At 54.5% G+C, this 16,036-nt stretch overlaps 1 protein-coding gene across 1 annotated transcript in view; it reads right to left on the minus strand.

Moving 5' to 3' along the window:
- The window catches only part of IGF2R (insulin like growth factor 2 receptor), a 110,312-nt gene that overhangs the window by 12,273 nt on the left and 82,003 nt on the right, over positions 1-16,036 (minus strand). The window contains exons 30-40 of the mRNA XM_061207284.1: positions 13,325-13,461; positions 11,993-12,183; positions 10,385-10,511; positions 9,234-9,353; positions 8,689-8,945; positions 8,204-8,422; positions 5,582-5,731; positions 3,301-3,462; positions 1,988-2,195; positions 1,510-1,656; positions 234-468 (exon numbers count right to left, since the gene is read on the minus strand). Coding sequence (XP_061063267.1) covers positions 234-468; positions 1,510-1,656; positions 1,988-2,195; positions 3,301-3,462; positions 5,582-5,731; positions 8,204-8,422; positions 8,689-8,945; positions 9,234-9,353; positions 10,385-10,511; positions 11,993-12,183; positions 13,325-13,461 — 1,953 coding nt within the window. The remainder of the gene's footprint in view (positions 1-233; positions 469-1,509; positions 1,657-1,987; positions 2,196-3,300; positions 3,463-5,581; positions 5,732-8,203; positions 8,423-8,688; positions 8,946-9,233; positions 9,354-10,384; positions 10,512-11,992; positions 12,184-13,324; positions 13,462-16,036) is intronic.

Genomic DNA, 16,036 nt, shown 5'->3' on the forward strand with positions numbered 1-16,036 from the left:
GACGGCTGCCCCTCACAAACATGCACCAAACCGAGACTAATTCCATCAGGCCCACAGCGGACCAGGGGCTTCTCTGGGTTCTGAAGGTTTCTGTCGCCTCTGCTTCCAAACCACCCGCCGCGCACCAGGCCGCCCTGAGCGTCAGAGGAATGAGGCCATCCCGCCTTCAGGGTCTGAGCTAAAGCACCAAGCACCCAGCCCGTCAGCACGCGGCCGAGGTGGGGGGCACTCACGAGGTCCCATCGTGGACAAAGAACCAGGAGCCGGTGAGGGAGGACAGCAGCCGCAGGTCGTAGGTCTTGTGCTTCTGGATGAACTTGCACTCCATCTTCTTCGGGGGGCAGATGACTTTGGTTTTCCACTCAAACGTCACCTCGCACCCACGAACTTCACTGAAGACCTGTGGCCGCCCCACATCGGCATCCTCGTCGCACTTGAAGATAATCGCGGACGTCCGGTGGCTGTTGGCTGGGGCAGCACACGGGGACCAGTCAGACCTGGCCTGTCCCTCACTCGTCCTTAGGCTCCTCCCCGCCTCCGCTGCGCTGGCCCTTAGGGACCCTGTCCATCCCTGGCCGCTCCCCATGCAGCCCCGGCCAGGTCTCGTCGTGTTCCATTCATGTATCTCAACCCTAAATAGACCAAGTTCCCTCGGGGCACAGTATCTCCTTCTGCACTTATCAACCTCACAGCAATAGCGCGGTGCCTTGCAGACAGGTATTCGGTATTTGATTAATGTATGAATGACAATAAAAAATGAAAACAGTAACAATAAGATACCTGTAATTCATTACCTAAAAACGTGTCATCCAACAGACCAGGAGAAAGGTCCTGTCTTAATAAGCCTCCAAACAAAGCTACAGTAGTCCCTTGTAAACTTAATATTTCTAACTCCTTAATTTGTATCATTTTGCTCCCTGATGACTTACAAACACTAAACAACTTCTCGAGCATTTATCCCATCGCTTTCCTTGGGAATTCACATCAGTCTGTGCCACATGTGTTACTAGGACTCCCTCGCGTGCCCGTTCTCTATGCGGCAGCAGCAAGGATGCTGGGCCCGGCTGGCCGTGACCCCCGCCCCTGCCCAGCCCAGCCCACCACAGACCAGACGATCAACCGACGAGCCCCTGCAGGCCTGATTACCCCCTCACCACCCTGCAGACCCAGGACAGGAGCAATTCTGCTGAGAGTGAACGTGAATCACCGGTGCTGAAAACTGGTGTGTAGACACGAGTCCCTTGAGCTGGGGAGTGGGCGAGCTGACCACCTCGAACCTGCCCCCCACCTGGCCCTGCCGTGCAGTACATCCACGGTTACGCAATACATCCCACAGAACAATTAAAGACGACTTTTCTTCATGGAAAATAGCCCTGGCTAGAAGATTATATGCAACAGAATCACTGCCGTTTACTTGGACGTCCAGAAAGATCTGAGCACGAAGCAAGCCTACCATGGGTACAAGGCTACCTCACCGGCCTGGCTGGGACCTGGCACTCTCCCACTTACAGTGTCTGCAAAAGCCCCACTCGTGGTCTCTGTCGTAGTTTGCGGTGGTCGCACACCAGAGCCTGGCCCTGCCCTCCAGAACACACTGCTCATAGCTCTTCCCATTGAACACGAAGGGAAACACACACGGGTCGCCTTCTTCAGTTTCTGGAAAGAGAAGAAGTCTGCGTGACCCTGATTATCAGCACCACGTTGGCTGTGCCTTACCAGGCGCCGTCACCTCAAACAAGGACTCTGCATAGAAATGGTCACTCTCAACCAACGTGGGGACTGCCAGGCCTCCCGGCCACAACGTGACAAGCAGTTCGAGGGCCCGAGAGCTCACACCTAGGGCTGTTAGGATGGATCGTCCCACGGTCCGAGCCAAGGTCCCGGTGCTCGCAGCATCTACAGCATCATTCCTCAGTTCTCTCCTGCTGCCACGTCTAATTTCATGTTTCCTGGGAACGTTAAGATTCACTCCCCTGCAAAGATTTACCTGGAGGGCAATTATCTCCGTTGGCGTAACTTAAAATGACAGCTTCGTCCTGGTGCCTGTAATCCAGTCTCATCGACGCCAGCCTCCCGAAAGACACCCCCTTGCTCCTGGAGAGTAGACAGACGCCTCCGTCCTTGCAGCCTCCTTGGTCCAGGCCCGCAGCCGCGGTGCACACCCCGATGCTGTAGGTGCGCGAGTCTCGGGTCACCTGGAGAGACATCACCCCGCGGCCGTGAGGGGTCTCCGGGTGCAGGGTGCCGGCGCTGCGGGAGGCGGGCGCGTGCAGGCAAGCGGCGGCTGGGTCCACGGCTGTACCCGGGCGCCTGGGCGCTCACCTCCTCCTCTGGGGCCCTGCCCCCCTCCAGAGGGCGACGCCCTGTCCACTCTCTGGGCGCCTTCCGCACCGAGGCCCTGCCCACCAGTGGCAGCCCTGCTGGCCGTGCTCCCGCGGGCCCGTGGGGGGCGGCAGCTGCGAGACCCCAGGCGGCTCGCCCCCCTTCCCGAAGCCCACGTCTCCCGCCTGTAAGCTGGGAACGCCGAGGACTCAGAGCTGAGCGCAGAGCGGCCGCAGCCTGACCGAAGGTGCCGCCCTTGCCGCCCAGCCTCTGCTGAGCACCCATCGGGAGAGCCTGCACCCAGGCACGGTCTCCGTTACAGCAGCCAGGCCGCTGGCACCTGGGCACACACCTCGGAGCTCACCGCTCACCAGCCGCCGTCCCCTGGGAGGCAGGGGATCCCGCGGGCTCGGTCCACGGCCATACGACTCAGCAACGCCTACGTCACAGGGATGTAGGCCACGGCCCCAGCCACGTAACAAACAGTCCACAGCGCTCAGGCCGGGGCCGGACCAGCCCCCTACACACCCAAATGTGTTCGAGTCGGGGGCCCACAGCTCCCTGTCCCCAGCACCTCTGCGGTCACGCTGGAGACAGAGGGGGTCCACATGGCCTCTGCCGGCCCCGCCCCTTACGGGCACGTGGTCACACACGTGTCCACGTGCGGTCACACACGAGCGGCCTCCGGCTCTCCATCTGCGACATGAAGAGCCCCCCTGCACCCTCACCGGGCCGCGGAACCCTCCAAAACAAAGAATCGCTCCCACCGCGAGGCTCATCTCCGGCGTGAGCCGCGACTGGTTTGCACACCGTCCGAGCCCCGCCCGGGACAGAGTAAGGCCGCCCCCCCGCCTCGCACTGCCTCGCGGCCACACGTCCTCCAGTGACCACACGCGCCACGCTGCGAAACGCAAGCGAGCGTCAGAAAGCACCCAGGCGGCGGCCCCGAGATGGCGGGCGCCGGGGCAGCAGCGCTACCTTGAAGGTGCTCTTGGAGAGGCTGGACAGGTTAAAGCTGTAGTGCAGCCGCTCGTCCGTCAGGGAGCAGCCCTCTGCCTTCACCTCGTCAGGACACACCAGTGGCGTCTCCCACTCGAACACAAAGTCGCAGTCGCTGGTCCTCAGCAGCTTCGGAGTGCCCTGTTTTAAGGAAGGGCTCGGGCTTGAACCCACGCGGGTTAATAAGCACAGCGTCCTCCCTGTTCCCCCGCAAGTGCCAGAGACACCTGCCCGGGGGCTGCGGGCTCCTGCGCTGCCTCCAGACCGCCAGGGGCTCGGGGTGACCCACAGTGGCCTCTCTCCAAGAGGAGGGAGCCATCGTCCCCGCCAGCGGCAAGGAAGCAGCACTGCCCTCCAGCACCGCGAGGCAGGCCTGCCCAGGCCCCAGCTCCTCGCTGCCCCTAGGCCGTGGCCCTGCACCTACAGAGGGACAGCATCTCAGGGCTCCATGCTACCAGCTCAAAGGCAGAAAGGGAAGGATCTTTAAACGTCATGACAGAGAAGCGTGTGAAACCAAGACCCTCCCGCTGCGAAGGATGGAGGCAAGTGATTCTGTATGCATCTCTGCTCCACCGCCTCTGGAAACTGAGGATGTTTACGATAAGGTAGAGAAGTGACCTGGCAAGACATTCCACAGGCCAAGTATCATAAATAAACATAAATCAAGGTGCTTTCTCCCTCCCTCAATCAGCGACAGCCACAGAAACAGATGAGGAATTTCATTTTTAGCTGTAGCTGAGAATCTGTTTTTCTATAAATGTAAGTGATGAAAATATCTCCACTAAAGATAAAAAAACACAGGGAGAGAAAATCTCCTCGAAAATCTTTCCAAACTTGACGCACATGCAGCGTGAGATACCGTTTCTAAAACCCCAAAGTACTGACCACTCTTAGCACGCCGCTGCTCCGAGACCAGCGCAAGTCCAGGGGTACCTGCGGACGTGTGTCCAGACACCCCACTTGCAGAGACAATGGAGCCGACGATCACAGCCTCCCTCGCCTTGATCACTCAGGATTATCCTCACACCCAACAGTTTGTGAACAGGGAAAGGTCTGTCTGGGAGCTTTGGGGCTCTATATGCAGAGGCCCCAGAAAGCAATGGTTTGTTTCTCCCCCTTCTCTCAATGACTGTACTGCCCCTCCTTGGCAGGCTGCTGCCAGGCCACTTCCTGCCACTGTCCAGTCACCCATCTGTGGCAGCCACAGCCCCCTCTCCCTCACAAACCTGCTACAGGCCAGGGAATCAGAATGTCATCTTACTGAGATTCCATGTTACAGAACCACGACCTTTACTTGCGCTCCTTCAGCCACAAGAGCCTTAGAATTCATCACCTTCAGGGTTTTCAGAGGCAGTTCAGGATATGTGTGTGTCACACACACACACACACACACACAGTCCTGTAATCAAGTACATTAACACTTCTACATATTCACATCAGGTGTGACGAACACAGACCATAAGTAGCCCCAGTCCACTCACGTCAAAGGATTGTAAGTTTTTGGAGTTTTAGGGATTTCAGAAGTACAGGTAAGGGGCTGAAAACCAGGCTGCCTGGAGCAAAGAGCTCTCCACTGGAGCAGTGGGTGGGCGCCCAGCTGCCCCTGCAGAGCCATGTGACATCAGGCGGCCCTTCTGAGTCAGTGCAAAACAGGGGCCACAATCTACCAATTTATCTCCCATTCTCCGAGGGAGGTTGAGAGAAAACTAATGCAAAACTCTTTATAAAACAGCACTTTTTTTTAATGGAAACCAGTTCTGTTTTTTAAATGCATGTAAAACAAAAATCAATGGCCTCCTTAAAAGTAGATTGTACAAATTTGTTGTAGCTATTTTGATTCCAGAGGTCTTTTGTTTGCTAACTTCCAAAATTTGGATTATGTCCTGAGTGATTACAGCTGCCAAAACATCTGACTTCCCAATAAGATAAGTAATGTTATAATTTAAAAAAAGAAAACCAAAGTTGACACTTTTGTATATTGGTAGGCAAAGGTGAAGGCCACTTCTATGCTCAAGTGTTTCATATTTTTAAATTACAACAAGCCTGTGTGTGCAAAATCTGCCCTGGTAACTCAGGGTGGGCTTACTTATTGTTAAATTAATGGCTTTAAGTTATTCCATGAACCACTGGCACACCACATGATGCAAGGCAGGCGTTGTGAACACAGGCATTCTTGGTCTGAAACAGGCTTTATGGGTTTCCAGCTCTGGTTCATCGACCCACACTTTGGCTCCTACCTTGTAAACAGGCGCTCACTTACCATGCTCACACCCCTCTTACAATGAAAGGCGATCAGTGAGGTGTAGTTGAAATGCTTGTCCACCAGGCAAGGAGTACTACTTTCAAAGTTCAAGTAAACTTCGTTAGCTATGGGATTGAGTATCGGAGGTCCTGCGACTCGACCAATATCCTAAACAAAGAAAAAAGCAATGTTTCAGAAAAGTAATTTTTCCCCAAGTTAGTGGAAAAACGGCTAACAGAGAATTGCAAAAATTACATGCCATCTGTTTTAAAGATGAGTAGCACCTAAAGACATTGGGTTAATAGCAGCTCATCTGAAAAGTCCTGACAATAAGGCACCACAAAGAAACCTGTTTGCCAGTGGTTATCAGTTTCGGTCCTACATTAATAACAATGGTTCTACTTCTACTCAGGGTCAATTTTTGACAATTCTAGGCAACAGGAATGTCTCTCTCCAGTTACACCGGGGCAGCTGCACGGTTTCTGGCTCCGGCTGGTGGGAAGCAGGAGCCCACGTGGCTGCCCCAACAATGCCCCGTCTCCTCCTGCCCAGCACTGCGCAGGGACAGCTGCTTCCTCGGTGGTGCCCACGGCGTGGCCTCAGGGGGCACTGAGCACACGCTTACTCACTCCCCGCCGTCTTCCGCGGCTTCACACAGCCCCTGGCACACACTGGCTGCTCAGCAAGTGTTTTCGAGCAAATAAACACGTGAGTGAAAGAAAAGTGACCGGCCAGGAATGGTGTGTATGTACGTGTGTGATGAGTAAGTGTGTGTGAGAAATGAGTGTGTTATGAGTGCATGTGATTGTGATGAGTGTGCGTGTGATGGGTGTGTGAGAGGAGGGTGTGTGATGAGTGTGGTGACTGTGTGAGATGAATGCATGTGATGTGTGAGATTGTGTGATGAGTGTGTGTGATGAGATGCATGTGTGTGATGTGTGTGATGAGCGTGATGACTGTGTGATGTGTGCGTGTGATGAGTGCATGTGATGAGTGAGGTGCATGTGTGTGATGAGTGTGCATGTGATGATCGTGTGTGTGATGAGGGCATGGGTGACGAGTGTGTGTGATGAGTGTGTGTGATGAGTGAGATGCATGTGTGTGATGAGTGTGATGACTGTGTGTGTGATGAGTGTGCATGTGAGGATCGTGTGTGTGATGAGGGCATGGGTGACGAGTGTGTGTGATGAGTGCGTGTGATGGGTGTGTGAGAGGAGGGTGTGTGATGAGTGTGATGACTGTGTGATGAGTGTGATGACTGTGTGTGATGAATGCATGTGATGAGTGTGAGATATGTGATAAGTGTGCGTGATGAGTGTGATGACTGTGATGTGTGTGTGATGAGTGCGTGTGATGAGTGAGATGCATATGTGTGATGAGTGTGCATGTGATGATCGTGTGTGTGATGAGGGCATGGGTGACGAGTGTGTGTGATGAGTGCGTGTGATGACTGTGTTTGTGATGAGTGTGCATGTGACGATCGTATGAGTGTGTGATGAGAGCATGGGCGATGAGTGTGTGTGATGAATGCGTGTGACGAGTGTGAGATGTGTGTGTGATAAGTGTGCGTGATGTGTGCATGTGATGAGTGTGTGTGATGAGTGTGAGATGCATGTGTGATTAGTGTGTGTGTGATGAGTGTGCATGTGATGATCATGTGTGTGTGATGACAGCGTGGGTGACGAGTGCGTGTGATGAGTGCATGTGTGAGATGAGCATGTGTGTACTGAGTGTGTGTGTGTGTGTGAATGAAGTCACAACGTGCTTTGTTCACCACTGTGGGGCATGTTAGGTCCACAATGACACAACACCCTCTCTAATTAGAGAACTTCCTGCATTTTTTTAAATCTGAGAAAAGATAGCCAGATGGGAAAACAAAGCAGACTGGACCTGTCAGCAAGTGGTTCACACCAAGGCTCCCCCCTGCACCACTAGAAAGGCTGACACCAGAGCCCCTCCTGCCAACATCTGGTTGCTCCAGGCCCTGCACTTGTCACGTAGCTACGCCTCTGTCAAGTTCATATCGCGGCCCACTTCCCCACCCCTCCCAACGTCTCTCCCCACCAACACCACAGATAACATCCATTTTTTAAAAGGACATCTAGATACCTTATGACAGGACTCCCTGTTTAAAGAATGCAGACAAACACACCACTTTTGAGATGCATTTCAAATAAAACATACCAAGAATCTGACAAAACATGACTATAACTCATGGAGACAATGTTTAGAGATCCAAATCTATACTGGAAGGCAGAACGCTCAGCTATTAGCAAACCAGCTTATACCCTTAATTACAACTCATTTACCAAAGAACCTGCTTGCACTTCACAAGCGTTTCAGTGACACAAGACCCGCATGTAAGCCAAGAAACCAAGTTCCATCAGCGTCCTTGAGCCTTCTGACCTGATACAAAACAGTGTACACGTGTGTTCACATTTTCTTCCATAACTGCTGACCACCCTCATCCCCCGACAGCTCAATGCACAAACCCTTGCAGTCCGCCTCCCCTAGTGGACTCAGACGCACGTAGTCCTGGCTCATTTCCCCATTCTTTCTCCAGTGAAAGCCAGAAACACAGCATGAAGGAGACTGTTAAAAATCTTGCAGGATGGTCTCCGCCCTTGGTTCCCTACTCACTATGGGGGCGCCATCGATGGGAACTTTGCACACAGCGGCGCCGGCGGGACAAGGCACCCCGTGCATGGGGTTCAGCGGCTGGCAGATGTTGATGTAGAAGTCAGGGCTGGTGTCGGAGGCGTCGTCCTCGCTCTCATCGTACGCTTCGTACCCCCCGGTGCGGTGGATGAGGGGGGACAAGTCGATGATGGAGCTGCCGTTCCTCACGGAACATTCCGTCTGTCAAGCAGGAAACAGGCCTCATTGGTGTCTGCAATACGTGTTCCTGACCCCCAAGTCACCCACGAGAACATAAGCTGAACCAAAAGAGCACGAAGGGTGGACCAGCACCACAAATGCTTGGTTACCTAACATCGGGCACTTTGAACCAAGTATGACTGGGGCCCCAGGAGTGGATGAGACAGGCTAGGGGCCCGAGGGAGTCGCAGGAGAAGCAGCGCAGGGCCCCCGGGTGGGCCGCGCCACACGGGCCCAGCCCGACTCACCACCTGCTCGCAGGCCAGGGGCGTGTGCCAGTACAAGAAGAGCGTGCACGTCTGCTTGTCCAGGGAGATGAGCACGGGCCTGTTGGTGGGCCCGGCCTCGGGTCTGCACACGAAGCTGATCACGCTCTTGTAGCTCAGGCCGGTCTTGGAAGGACAGGGGGAGCCGTCCTCGTACACCAGCTGTAAGACCTGGTCCACGTACTTCAGCCTCTTGCTCGCCTTGCCCACGCTGATCCTGGTCTGCCCGAAGCAGGCCCCTGTCCCAAACGCACAAGGGAGAGTGGAAGACACACAATTATGGATTCAAACCACTCGCATTCCCATGAGAACTTTCTGCAGAACCAGACTTTGAAATTCACAGCTAACACTCTGGAGGGTCCCGTGTGGTTTCAGCAAATGTTACACATCTAGTATTCCATCATGTGGCCACGAAGCCCCCGCACCCCAACCAGCCCACTGCTGCCGATGAAGGCATCTGACCTCTTCGCGGGAGGGACGCGGAGGCCGAGGCCGACCTCGGGGCAGGGAGGGCGGGCCGCACTCACCTACGCCAGGGGCGCAGTTCTCGTTGTCCCCGCACACGCTGAGGTAGACCAGCCCCTTCTCGCTGTAGGCGGCAGTGTAGCCGGCCCTGCCGCTTAGAGAGCTCAGGTCAAACAGGTGTCCTGCTCGGGGGAAGGGATGGGGACACCGTGACCCATCGCTGGCGCTCACACACAGATCCCGCCGGCCAGCGGGCCTCCTGATTCCTCGTCACGTGTCACCGCCCCCCTTCGCTGACGCGGCCCCCCAAAACTTTCCTGACAGCTAGAAAGTACCCAGGAGACAGCGGCTCAGGGTGTCCTCCTGCGCCTGGGCCACAGCGGCCACGGCGATTCCGGTGGAGTCAGGAGGGCCCGCCGGCATCCCTCCCGCTGCCAGTGACCCACCCCCAAACCTTTCCGGGCCCCAGCGCTGAGATCCTGTGGTTTCCTCGTTGCCCCACGTCAACTCTGAAAGGAACAGGAGACTGACTCCAGCTCCGCCAGCCTAGAGCTTGGGACCAGCACCCCAGAAACAGGAGTTACGGGGAGCACGGCTTTCAGGGAGGTGCTTAGTCTCTTCTCCACTGAAGAACCACGTGTCAACAGGACCGGGCAGATCCAGCAGGAAAGGCCAAACGTGCACCCACAGGACAGGATGCTGCTGCCCGGTGTGCCTGCTCCCCAGCCTCACACTGGGTCTCTCACCGCTTGCGCGCGCGCACATGTGTGTGTATGCACGTGCGCGCGTGTGCACGTGCGTGTGTGCCCACATGCGTGTGTGTGTGCGTGTGTACCTGCGTGTGTGCGCACGTGTGTGTATGCATCTGCGTGGCCGTGTGTGTATGCACGTGTGTGCGCGCGCGTGTGTGTGCGTGTGTACCTGCGTGTGTGCGCACGTGTGTGTATGCATCTGCGTGGCCGTGTGTGTATGCACGTGTGTGCCCACATGCGTGTGTGCGTGTGTACCTGCGTGTGTGCGCATGTGTGTATGCATCTGCGTGGCCGTGTGTGTGCGCACGTGTGTGCGCATGTGTGTGCGTGTGTACCTGCGTGTGTGCGCACGTGTGTGTGTGCATCTGTGTGGCCGTGTGTGTATGCGTGCACGCGTGTGTGTGCACGTGTACGCGTGTGTGCTGAGGGGGTGGGGATGGGTGGCCGGCAGCGCCCCTCACCCGTGGAGGGGTTGGTGACCTGGCAGTCGTCGTGCACGTTGCTCTTCACAGGGCAGGCGGCGGCCGTGGGCCAGGAGAAGGTGTACTCGCAGTCCTCCACGGCACTGAGGAACATGGGCCTGGAGTTCTAGAAACAGGCGAAGGGCAGACAGCTGCTGACGGGGTGCGCACCTGACGCAGGTAACAGCGCCCACTGGCGTCGAGCAGGAGCTCCCCTGTGACGCACAAGCCCGTGACACACCCGTCTCGGTGTCTTCACGGGACGAGGGCAGACTGGGGAGAAGCAAAGGGTCAGGGTTTGCTCCTGAGATACCCCTGGGGGCTTGACACACACAGGGTGAGAGAGAGCCGGAAATCCCCTTGGGGGACAGGGACGTTTTCCGACAGCTAAGGCTTCTAAGGTGGGGGCGGGGACGGGGTGGCGAAGGGTGCTCAAAGGGCGACCGCGAGGCACGAACGAGGAAATAAATGGTACCGTCCTGCAAAACGGAACCGGCATCTGTTACGATGGACATAACAGGGAGACCCGCAGGGAGAACTGGTCATGAACTAACTAATCCCCCCACCACCTGGGCTAAGGCTCCCTGCCTCTCAGACGTGTCTCGTCCACACGGTGAGGGTAAAAGGGTAAGATTCGTGCAGCAGCGCCCTCCTTCCCAGATAAACCTGCCCCCGGCACCCGCGTGCAGAGCCCTCCACAGACCAAGCAGCTGTCTTGCTCTGCCGTGAGCCTCTCTACTCAGTTACAGAGCTGAGCGCGTCTACGGGGGCCCAGGAGTCCAGACCCCAGCAGCGCAGGGGTCCAGGCTCAGCCTCTGCACAGCCTCCTGCGCGGAAACCTCAGCTGCCACCCCGTCAAGGCGGCAGACCTCAGGCTCCTCCCGCCACGGCTGCCCACACGCAGCTGGACGGTGGTGCTCCGTCCTGACACTGAGGATGGAGTGCACTGGGCCAGCCTGACCTCACTCCCCAATCTTACAAGACAGCACACAGGCTGCGCCTTAATCTCCGAGGCAGAGTTGCTCCCGCGGTGGAAAAACAGTCCAGAGAAACCATTAATTCAGCCCCCACCTGCTGAACTACATGTACCAACACGTCAGGGAAGGAATCATCCAGAGATGAGACGAGAACCCAGTTACCACGCACCAACCACATGCCAGAAACGGTGCCCGGCACTTCACGCCTCCTCTCTCTAACCTCATAGCGAATTGGCAGGACAGGCCAAGCTCGTGTTGGTAACAGGTGTTCAGTTTAGGGAGGTTAAGTGACCGAGGTACACGGCCAGGAAGTGGAAGAGCTACCTTGGAACCGGGTCTGCCCAACCTTCTGCTTTACCCAAATGCCTCCACGAAGGCAAGGGCAGGTTATCAAGTATCAGTTCTCTCTCCGGCCTTCAGGGATCTGAGTCAAACTTCAAAGAGAACCACCGAATTCTGGAACAAGAACTGCCAGGGTGGACACCCCGGGACCACGGGCCCGAGGCCGCACCGCCCATGCCCTTCGTTAGGCTGCGTCACCCCGAGCTCTTCAAGTCACATCCCAGGAAGTGAGACATCAGTCTCGCTGACCCTGGACTCACACGGGGGCCGAGACAGCTGTGTCACTTACGAGTTGGCTCTCGCTGCACGAGAAGCGGATGGTGGTTGACTTATTCCGGATCTGGTCCGGACACAGGTCACCATCGACGTACCTCAGGAGAGTCATGCCCTCGCTCCACTGAGGGCCATCCCTCACTCTGCCCAGGTTCACGGGCTTGGAGCCACCCAGCAGACACACAGCCGCCTCCGGAGGGCACGGCTCTGCAGCACAAGCAGAGACAGTTAGGAGTGACCATCAGCCCCTGTCCAGTCTAGGACTTAACAAGGGACGTAACGTCCGGCACACGACATAGTTGATTCTAACAATCACTGCAAAATGTCAGTGTTTTCTTTCATTAAGTCAGATGCCAATGACACCATGAGTTCTCACTCCATGAAACGCTGTTTTACCACAGATGGGTTGGGGGTGAGCATGGGGTGTGGGGAGAATTCAAGGCAGAACAGCCTCAATTATTTCTGATCCCCAAACAAGATGAAGCTGAAACACCTAGATTATGCCCACGGAACATTTTAAATGGCCTATATTCACGTGCTATCTTACTTTAAGAAGTCACCAAGAACTGTGCCAATTTCCCAGTCCCTGAAATGTCTGAGCCATCAGCCCTGGGTAAAGAACGAGTCCCACTTCGTGGTTAATAAGAGCCTCGGTGTCACCAATCTAGCCAGCATACAAAGCAAGGGGAAGTGGGCCATGGCCTCAAACCATGCAGAGGAGAAAAATAACTTTCTGGGTTTGTTTTTTTTTTTTTTAAAAAAAAAAAAAAAAGACAGGAACAGTGTCTCCTCTGAGTTGAGCCAGACAAGAGGCTGCCTCAGTGAGGCTGCATAAAACTCCAAGAAAACGGGACAGGTTTCGTCTCCAGGATCCCAGTGGGCCGTGGATGGCACCAAGGTCTCCGTGGGTTGCTGCTCCTAGTCGCACGGGTACAACTGAGTTCTAGCCTCATCACTGGCACCAAGGGTCTGGGTGCATCCTAACAGGACCCCACCCACTCTGCTCTCAATGAATACAGAGGGCACATACCCAGAGCTCCATTTCCCACCCTCCTATCTCCTGCCCTGGCTAAGAATTACCTGCCACGGTGATTATTTCTACCCACCCTCCAGCTCCCCACATTCAAACGATGGTTATACTGCTCCCAACAGAGCCTTCAGCACTGATTTACCCTGGACCACGCCAGGGGTGGGTCATCAAGACCCTCAGATAATTCCTCCTGCTGCTTCTTGGCAAAAGCACTCATGTGTCAGAGAGCATCGCGCCGTCGAAGAATCCACTCTTACTTCCTCTTCGCCCATAAACTCGCTACAAGCCATGAGCACCTCCGCCAGAGAGCTCACTCACCCGAGCCAGCCTGCGGAGCCAGAGACTTGCACACGTTGATGAGGTAGTGCTCGGTGGCTCCCGTCCTCGTGACGGCTTCCCAGTTGTCACTGTACCTCGACAGGGATGAGAGATCGAAGGTGTTCCCAGCCCCGTCTCTGAAGGGAAGAAAGCGCCACGGTGAGGTTCAGCTGGATTCTAACAGAGTCTAGCGCTCCGTCTGCAAAGGATCAGTATAAAGGCAGAGTCTACTCCTGACACCCTGGGAATCAGATCCTGCCAGGGACAGAACTCGACACTGGACTCTCCCAGCTCCAGGCGGAATCAGCAACAACACAGCTTGAGTTCAAGAAATGTCAAGCCCTAGCTCAACAAAGTTATGTATTAACCAAAAAAAGCAAAGAGTAAGCGCCTGTCCTGCTCAGGCCAGTGAAAAGACAAGGGTACACAGACAGCTAAGACACGCAGTGCCCAGGGCAGCCCGGGCAGGCCACCTGCTTTCCAAGCTGGAGGACACCAACAGTCACTGAAATAAAACAGGCTGATGTTGACCTGCTCAGGTAAAGGTTTACTTATTGCATGAACCCCAAGCAGGGACAGACACTGAGAGCCAGCCCTACGCCAGGTGCAGAGTTAATGGTAAGAAAGACAAACACTCCCTCTGCAGGGCGCCAGATCCAGGTGGAGACAGAGGACAACCACACATGCCACTTCACCAGGCGGTAACCTCAGCACATCAGAGACTGAGAACCACCCATTCATTCAAAAACCACATGCCAACTGGGGCTATTGTGTTGAAGGAAAAGAGATAAAAATCGCCCATTTTATGAAGTCTGCAGAAGTCACAAGGTAATTTTTTAAAATGTACAGTATGTCAGACGGCAATTAGAGCGAAGAGGGAAAAAAAGGCAGGAAAGTGGGTATGAAGTTTGGAAGGGGAAAGAGGAGGTGAGATTTTAGGCAATGGCCAGGGAAGGCCTTCCTGAGGAGGCCGCCTCTGAATAAACTCAGAAAGACGCGGAAAAGCCAGTCACGCAGGGAGCCGGCCAAGCGCAGCACGGGCAGAGGCAGCAGCGGGAGCGAAGGGCCTGAGGCGCAGAGAGCCCGGCGCGCTTGCAGGAAAGCAAGGAGCCCCATGTGGCTGGAGCAGAGCAGACGTGAGGAGTGACGCAGCAGGGGCTGAGGGTACCATCACACGGAGCGTTCCAGCCGGGAGAGACGGGGCTTCACCGCATTGAGGGGTCTCAGCAACGGCCTGGGCCGGCTTACAGTCCAACAGGGCCACTCTACTCACTGTGCGGGACTAGCCCAGCGTGGGTCAGGGGACCACGGAGGGGCCACTGCGGCGATGCAGGGGCGAGATGAAGACGGCCTGAACCAGGGCAGAGAGGTGCTTCCGGAAGAGAGAACTCCAGGTATTTTGAAAGTTGATGGACCATAAATGGGATGAGAGCGAAAGGATGGAGCTGGCATTAATACCGGCCTATGTGGGAGACACAGGTATTTGCAAAAGCAGGTCCTCAAGAACTTCATATAATGGACCATCTGATAGAGACTTATTGTAAATGGTTAAAGACCTAAAAGAAGAAATTGAAACTATAATAAAAGAAGGGGGGTAGAATGGAGGAAAGAAATGATGAATTAGAGTACCAACAGGGACTTCCCTGGTGGTCCAGTGGTTAAGAATCCACCTCCCAATGCAGGGGACGTGGGTTCGATCCCAGGTTGGGGAACTAATATTCCACATGCCCTGTGGGGCAACTAAGCCTGCACGCCGCAACTACTGATCCCGAGCGCCACAACTGGAGAGAAGCCCGCATGCCGCAACGAAGATCCTGCGTGCCGCAGCTAAGACCCGACGCAGCCAAAATAAATTTAAAAAATTCTTTAATTAAAAAAAAAATAAACCGTTTCTAAAATAAGTTTTAAAAAAGAAAGAGTACCAAACAGAACCCCTAGCATGAAAAGGACAGTCATGAAAATTAAACAGGGAACAGTCAAAACAGCAAATTAAATCAGCTGGTAAGAGAATCATTAAGTTGGAAATAGGTCTAAGGAAACAGAATACAGTCCAGAAACAGATAAATAAGATATTTAAAGACATGGTGAGGGATTCCCTGGTGGCACAGTGGTTAAGAATCCGCCTGCCAATGCACGGGGGACAGGGGTTCGAGCCCCGGTCCAGGAAGATCCCACATGCCACGGAGCAACTAAGCCCATGCGCCACAACTACTGAGCCCACATGCCTAGAGCCCATGCTCCACAACAAGAGAAGCCACCGCAATGAGAAGCCCGCGCACCGCAATGAAGAGTAGCCCCCGCTCGCCACAACTAGAGAAAGCTCACGCACAGCAACAAAGACGCAACACAGCCAAAAATAAATGAAAAAAATAAATTTTTTTTAAATTAAAAAAAATAATAAATAAAAGACATGGTGGATAGAATAGGAAAGCCTAAGATATGATTAATACAAGTCCCAGAAGAAAAGAGACAGAATAGGTTAGAGGCAACCTTCAAATACACAATCACTGCAAATATTCCTAAGTGAACAAGAGACATTCATCTTTAGTTTAGAAAGCATCAACTTCCAAGCAACATAAATAACAAAGCCATACCTAACAAATCAGACTGAGACTGCAGAACAAACACAAGAGAAAATATACAGAAAAGGTAGGTTATCTACAAAGGAATGAAAATGGGACAGACGGGGGCAGATTCTCTAACAGCAATACT

The sequence above is a fragment of the Eubalaena glacialis genome, chromosome 12 (assembly GCF_028564815.1).
Source record: "Eubalaena glacialis isolate mEubGla1 chromosome 12, mEubGla1.1.hap2.+ XY, whole genome shotgun sequence".
Lineage (NCBI taxonomy): Eukaryota > Metazoa > Chordata > Mammalia > Artiodactyla > Balaenidae > Eubalaena > Eubalaena glacialis.